The sequence below is a fragment of the Plasmopara halstedii genome (assembly GCF_900000015.1).
Source record: "Plasmopara halstedii genome assembly, contig: Scaffold_614, whole genome shotgun sequence".
Lineage (NCBI taxonomy): Eukaryota > Oomycota > Peronosporomycetes > Peronosporales > Peronosporaceae > Plasmopara > Plasmopara halstedii.
Genome location: NW_020187532.1, coordinates 654,128 through 661,587, shown reverse-complemented (window position 1 = coordinate 661,587; position 7,460 = coordinate 654,128). Strand labels below are relative to the sequence as shown.

The following is a 7,460-nucleotide window of genomic DNA, read 5'->3' as shown; positions in this document are numbered from 1 at the left end:
CATTGTAGCGGCGGCGACATCTTTGAGTTTAGGCTTGAGTATTGACTCTTTGGTATCGTGGTATAATCACTCAAAAAAGGTATTGTCGTTCGCCGGATTTTATAAAAAGTATTGATGGCGCGCTGCACGATGCAATGTAAATGTGAGCGTGACCACTTCCATTCACCTCTGCAAATTCATTATACTTAAAAAAAGAGATATCAATATATTTTAAATGCCGACTGCCGCCAATAAAGTGTGTTCGCGTCACAAGATTATCGAAATTGGCGCAACCGATCCACATAACGCAAGTGTATTGGGGACACCAAAATTAGAAAGAGGCTCATAACCTAGCTGTTTGATGATCAAAACGTCGTCATCTCGGTCACCACAGCTTATCTGTATTAGCCAAAGTCTTCTAATTCGATCCTGTTGCCTGCGTCTCAGCATCTTTACAGCTTTTGCCTCGTCCACCATGTTGTGGAATGTACCAGCAATGCTTAATGGCAATCCCACCGACAACCGTCGCATCCAAATCTTTAGTCATCGTCCAGCTATCGTCAAATGTATTAAAACTTACCTGTAGCCACGTGGGGGAAACTTTGAGCGAAAAGAAGCCGTAAGGGTAATGGCCAGCAGCCCAAACATTTTCAACATAAGTTTCAGCATACGGTGGAATGCCACTAGGTGATTCATTTTGAATGCCGCCACCTGCCCCATTTTCGATAAAGTGCGTCTTAAATGCAGCAAAGTCATGTTTTTCACCGTGTGTGTGGCCATAAAAAAAGAGTTGGATCCCAAGTCCGTCCAGCACTTCACGCCATTTCTCAGCTGGTCCTGGTGCATAGTGATTGTATGGCGAGTAGTGCGTATTTACAATCTTCCACGTCGCGTTCGAGGCCTTTGCAGCTTCTGCAAGTCTCAAACGAGAGTCATCGCCCCATGCTTGAAGCTTGTCCATACACGCATCAAACATATTCGTGTCTCCTCCGGCACACAGACTATCACCACGCTTGACATTTTCACACAAATCGTCATCTTTCCCAGAGTAGCCATAGCATTGACAACAAATCTGCTGAGCACCGTGAGAATGAGCATCATTTGTGTCCAGATTAAAGATGTCAATTGTTACATTAGTTTTTGGATCAGCAATTGAATATACGAAAAAATGATCCGACATAATCCATCGATTGTTTTGTGGACTCACATATTGTGCCTGCAACATAAATTTTTGGTCCAAAGCAGCCAACAATGCTTCCGTTGAAGAACATTCAATCGCTTGCTCACCATCTGTACACACATAACTAGCACCTCCATAATCATGATTCCCCATCACGTTGATCCATGGAATTCCAGCTAAACTTGGAGAATTATACTTGTCTTCAAAGGTTTGTTGAAAACGATAAGCTTGATCTGTTATGCCGTGCAAACCATCCCAGTAGAAATTGTCACCATGGCCAATCACAACTGACGGACGAGGCTCAGCAGCAGCTGCAGCTTGTCCGAGTAAAATTGCCACGTATTCCATGGCGTTATAATCTAATACAGTGAAAGACTTGCGACGTGAGCAGCAAGATCCACCATTTTTGGCAATAGTACGACCCCAATCTCCGACTGCAAGTGCTGACACAGAGTAATTTTCCGTCAAAGGATCCGTCAATTCTTCCTCTTCATCTCTAGATCCATTGCTAGAATTTTTCTTGTCTAACGTACGCAGTGTTTTGAGCCCGTTAGACGTAGTGTTAGCGTCTGAAACCTGTCGAAATTTGTTATCACCGTCACTTGACGCAGTGGAAGTTGTGATACTTGACACTGTCAAACCGATTATCAGTACGATAACGATCACAGCAAACGCCAAGAACATCGTAATCACTAGTGTCTTTTGTTTCATCGTAACTTGTAATTTGAGCGAACTATTGCAACATAAACATCCCCATCAATCAGCACCTAAATTTTCCATCAAGATTATTCTGACGCATCGGTATCTCTCATAACTAAAACCCAGTCATCTATCAAGCTACCAGGTAAGCCACTTCCATCCATCATAACACTCACAAAACATTGACACAAACATTAATAGCGACAAAAATGACATTAAATCTGCCGATCTAGACGATATCAATATTAATGATTTTAATGTCCTGAAAAGGTTTATCCGATTTGTTCACGCGGGTACCTTCAATACTCGACACGACGTCTTTGCCACGTTCTACTCTTCCAAACACTGTGTGTTTATTATCTAACCATGGAGTTGGGACAGTCGTGATGAAAAATTGAGATCCATTCGTGCCTGGTCCGGCATTTGCCATCGATAGAGTGAAAGGTCGATCGTGTCGTAAGCTACGATGAAATTCGTCCTCAAATTCACCACCCCAAATCGACTCTCCCCCGGTACCATCGCCAAGTGGATCGCCCGTTTGTATCATAAAATTTTTGATGACGCGGTGAAAAATGACGTTGTCGTAGTAGCCATTGCGTGCATGGGTACAGAAATTCTCGACAGTTTTAGGACACTCTTTAGCAAAGAGTTTTAGCGTGATATCGCCCATTGTTGTATGTATCACAGCCGTGTTTCCGAGGGTTTTTGTCGAGCTGGACTCTGTTGCTACTTGAGCCTCTTCTAATGAAGGTTTTTCATTAAAAACGTCGCGACCCGTTCCAGATTCTTGCGCTTCATCGTCTTCTGGCTCCCGGGACGAAAAGAGAAAAAAACGATTGCGTTTGAACGACGTACAGAAGAGCGTCGGATCAATCAAGTCTTGTTCGTTTGGATCGTCAGTCATCACTTGCGCTTCGTACTTAAGACCCGACGCCGCCTTTAGATGCTTTTCAAACTGCGTGTTAGCTTTTGGTTTTCCCTGAAAAAGACTCAATCGTAAAAATCGATCGGAATTTTCTACCTTACCAAGCACTTTGACAACTTTATTGGTCTCAATGTTCAATACTTTGATTCCAGCAAGAGTTGCGTATAAAATGAAAAAGCCCGAGTCATCGAACACGCAATTCGATACAACGTCTGAGTCGATTAACTCTCTCTCGACAGCAGCACGACGACCAAAGTCGATTTCATCTAAATGCAGTGTCTTATCAGCGTGTGCATCCTCAAATAAGGTCAACCTTTCATCATATTTACGCCGCATCTTGCCCGTAACGAATCGGAAGACTCGAATTTGACTGTCCTTGGCTGCCACAACAAAACTTTGACCATCACGTGAAACGTCAATGGCAGTTGCATGTGTTTTGCATTTCGCCAGTTCATATAAATCTGTCTCGCCTTTAAACTTGAATTTGATAACATGTTTTTCTTTTGCTGGAAACTTGTAAGTGTCGGCGTCCCAGTACTCGATAATTCCCTTTTTGTCGGCTGAGATAACACAATTGCTAACTAAATTATACGAAATCGCTGTCACTGGAGCAGTATGTAGCTGGCTGATTGTAAACAACGGCTCATTAGCTGCACTCTCAGCCGAGTAGATCCGTAAAGCTGGACTATTCTTGTCAGCTACGACCACTTTTGCATTAATCGAGCCTTTAGCTGATATCCAGCAGCATTCGGCTGGTATGTAAGTGATACTAAGCATATTTACCATGTCAAAAGCCAGCACATCGTAGAATTTAATACTGCGATCGGCTGATGTGCTACAAAGTCGAAGGCCATCGCGTGACACGGCTAGACCATGCACTTCGTCGAGATGAGCTTTATAATGTTTGACAAATTCAATCCCTTTGACCATTTTCTTCCAAAATTTCACGTGTCCATCTACGCTGGCTGTCACAACAAATTGTGTCTCTGGAGCCACTAGAACATGAGATACAGTGGCTCGATGCATGAAACTACGCTCGTACATGGCCGCACTTGGCAAGTTTTTGAGATAAATTGCTTCAAACGGAAGTATTTTAGCTTTTTTCGTGGACGAAGGGGCTGGTATAGGCATAGGCATGGGCCCCTCGTCATCAGAGCTTGTTACAGATTCGTCGCGACGATGCTTGACCGGCATGACGTCAATTACGATAGATTGCAAATATATATGGTGTAATGTACCTGAAAGTCATGTTTCATACATACTACTTTGCTAAAACAATAATATGAATGGACAAGTAGTAGTACTTTTAAGCTTATTCGTACAAATTGGACACCTCGAGAAACATCACCTTAAGTTTCTCCATCACATTGCACTCAAGGAAGACAACCACGTCAATTCCATCTCCTCCCTTTTGAGCTTCAGTCAACATGACAAAACCACTGTATCCTGGTAATTGAGGAACACAAGCGTACCACGGATGAACACCATCGAAGCTGGAAGTGTACATACCCAATCGAAGCCACGACGTAAATAGGAGGTCGTATCCAGAAGTGAAATTGACTCCTATTTGAACAGCACCAATGTTTTCTTGCTCAGCCAAAAACGTGATAGCATCACGTAAATAGGCATCGTCCAATTGAGAAATTGATTCACGTACGCGTCGAGCGAGCATTCTCAAAGTTTCTGGAGAAATAGTACCTTCAGCTTGGCTGCATAGCTCAGCATTTGTGTACGTTGATAATGCATTAAAAATTGCATTCCCTGCGTAATGTTCTGGTAGTGGAGGATTAAGGCGACGTCGACCATTTACACAAGTTGTGATTTTCACGTCTTGGCCATGACCACGGGCTCTCGAAATCAAGACTGTAAAAAGTGCTGTAATGGCATCGATAGTACTCACATATGAAGCTTCACAGCTTCCCTTGCCACGAAAGTCACCACCATTTGCCATTTCTTTGATACGTTTCATCATCTTTGGTGTAAAATGAAAATTATGAATCGCTGTAGCCGGTGGCACTTGGTTAGGTAGCTGGACATTTTCATCACTTGCAGCTTTCACAATGCGAAATTCGGGATGCTGCATTTTTAAGATACCTTCCCCTTTTGAAAGCAAGTGTCGATCGTGGTTTACCACAATTCGTTCTTCATTCGTATTGCCACTGTAATATTGTCCCCAGAGTTTCAAAAAGGTAAATAGGGCTTCTCCGTCAAACAGCGCGTGACTTACATCGATACCAATGACTAATCCCCCGTCCTTCAAAAGAGTCCCTTGACACCAATCAACTCTTTTTTGCCTCGTCTGCTTGGCATCAAGTCTTCTGATCGTTTGCGTATCGCCTGCTCGGTTGTCATTTTACTGTGTAGGTTGGTCTCAAACCGAATATTAAAGGCTCCATTTTGACGAGACGTATCAGTCAGATCAACATGGACGATTCCCGTCTTCGGATCGATGAAAAATTCTCCAAGAAGAATGGGATAATCGTGCTTAACAAGATCAACGAAGGACGAATACAGCTTGTCGAGATCAAAAGATACTGACGCAACTGGAGGATAGATGACAAGAATCATTACGTCGAGACTATGCAGCATTGTGTCAATCAGAGACAATGGCACCAAAGTCTTGGAGTTGGATGGCATGGCTAATTTCGGTGTCGAGAAAGTGGAGGTCAATTCGAAAAATGGAATCAAGTACCCTGCTTGGGATCACGGAATCAGCCTATCCATTAAGCTCAGATCACCATGCTCACAACGTGGCGACAATGTACGCGCGAATAAACTTTAAGTTTTTATAATTCTGTCACATCCACAATTCTTCGAAATGCATGGTGTGAACGAATACCTCAAGCTTATCACGAGCTGCATGATAACGACGGTGTGACCTTAATCGTTACACTCATGCTGCCCATGACGTCGACTCTTGCCTGTCCTCATACCTGATTACAATCGGCCACGTAGTGCCGACACCACAATTGCGACTTTCTGACCTGAGGTCCAATGCTCGATAAATGACGGAGAAACACCAATGCTGTTCGATGTTTTGAGGAAAGTTAATTGAATGTTGGGGACTTAAGAAAATCGAATTTCTACAAAAGCGATTTTTAATTCTGCCAAAGCTCAAGTTATCATTTATTCCTTCGAGCACATTTCCGTCCCGAATCAATGTCCGTCTACATGAAACTGATCGTTCTCATTATCTCAATTATTGTGATGTCATCAATCTTTTCCTGCACGCGATAAGCAGAGTATTTCCAACACTCCTATTTACCGCTGATGCTGTAAACCGGTTTGGTCGTGATTCCCATTTTTCATACAGATACTTAAGCAACTTCATAGCGAATGCATTTGCAGACGAGTCTGCAAGTGATTTGTTGGGTCGATGTTGTCGATCGTCTACAAATCTTGCTGTACGTTCTTCCGAAAAAAACTGTACCTGATATTCACATGTTTAGTGTTTGGGCGCGGTAGCACCAGCGACATCGCTCGTTGGCTGTCTTCACGTACCTTATTACTTTCTGCTTGATCGTGACATATGCCCCTAAGTAGTGCACGCGACCAGTTTTACTTGTGTGCAAATGCTGAAGGCCATATATTCAGTATTCACCGAAATGAGCGCAACTCAATTTTGGTTCTTGACTTGACAACCATCCCTTACTATAAAATTGTATTCTGGAGCACTTTCGCGCAATGTTTATTGTTAACGTTTCTTTATCTTTAAACCTCATATTTTATTTTTGACCAATAAAACATGGGTAGTAAAAACATTTACGCGCAGTTTGTTTTACAGAAATCGCCAGTCCCTCGGCCCTCTGATCTCTCCGCTCGTCTGCCATCACTTGGAATTGAAATCCTGCTGCGGCATCGATAGTTCCATTCTCGCGATCGCACTTTCATGGCACCTACAAAGCAGACCTAAATTCGTCCTGCGTCGGAGAGCTGGCTGCATTTCATCAAGCTGAACGAGAAGTGCAACAACTCACAATTCTGGCGTTTCTGCATTCACTGGGAATCATTAGACTCTCTCAAAAAAGCTATTGGTCGCAAATAAGCATCTGATGTCCATTTGAGTGTTTGCGAATATTATATAAGCTATTATATACAACAGCGATCTTGTCAGGTGGTCGCGATGCCGCCGATACAAGCAACGACTCGGGTGTTATTTCCAGGATTGGGTCGGGCACTAATATCAAGCACAATAAGCGAGTGCACCAGCCTTCAATTTTCGTAGACGGATCTGCTCCATTACGTAACAGTCAGTTGCAGGGCTTGAGATCCAGGCAGATAACAATCTTCCTGCTGCTTTGTTGCTGTGTTTCGATTTACAACACGTAGCTTAAATAATTATTTTACGATATTTAGACCATATTTAACTGCACACGCAGTCCTTAAGTTTATCGCCTCGTTTTGAGTCGAAACTGCGTTGTGTCAGATGATAACTAAAGTATATTTGCGACTGATCAGGGTTAAAAAGCTCTAGATTATATATCAACACATAGGCTTCTGAGTTGGATTATCTTTTAAACATCATTTCAGTCGCACCTAAATTCAAAGCGTCTGAGAGGTCAGTGCAAGGATGACTTTAATTTCTACACTTCGCAAGCTATCGCAGCTATTCAGAGAGATTCCCATTGTCAAATGCATCACTCCTCTCTTCGCACGGACATGCAACTATAAAATAAT

General features: G+C 42.9%; 2 protein-coding genes across 2 annotated transcripts; both read right to left on the bottom strand.

Annotated features, from left to right (window-relative positions):
- Nucleotides 1-397: 397 nt before the first annotated feature.
- Nucleotides 398-1,870, bottom strand: PHALS_12164 (Purple (tartrate-resistant) acid phosphatase; the record flags this gene model as incomplete). Its single annotated transcript, XM_024727662.1, has 1 exon — nucleotides 398-1,870. The coding sequence occupies one exon, from the start codon at nucleotides 1,868-1,870 to the stop codon at nucleotides 398-400; it is 1,473 nt and encodes a 490-aa protein (XP_024578217.1).
- Nucleotides 1,871-2,087: 217 nt separating this feature from the next.
- On the bottom strand, nucleotides 2,088-5,420 carry PHALS_12163 (peptidylprolyl isomerase domain and wd repeat-containing protein 1; the record flags this gene model as incomplete). The annotated part of the gene is made up of 5 exons (XM_024727661.1): nucleotides 2,088-3,769; nucleotides 3,836-3,965; nucleotides 4,022-4,052; nucleotides 4,106-5,101; nucleotides 5,161-5,420. 5 exons carry the CDS (start codon nucleotides 5,418-5,420, stop codon nucleotides 2,088-2,090), a joined length of 3,099 nt encoding a protein of 1,032 aa, XP_024578216.1.
- Nucleotides 5,421-7,460: the final 2,040 nt, after the last annotated feature.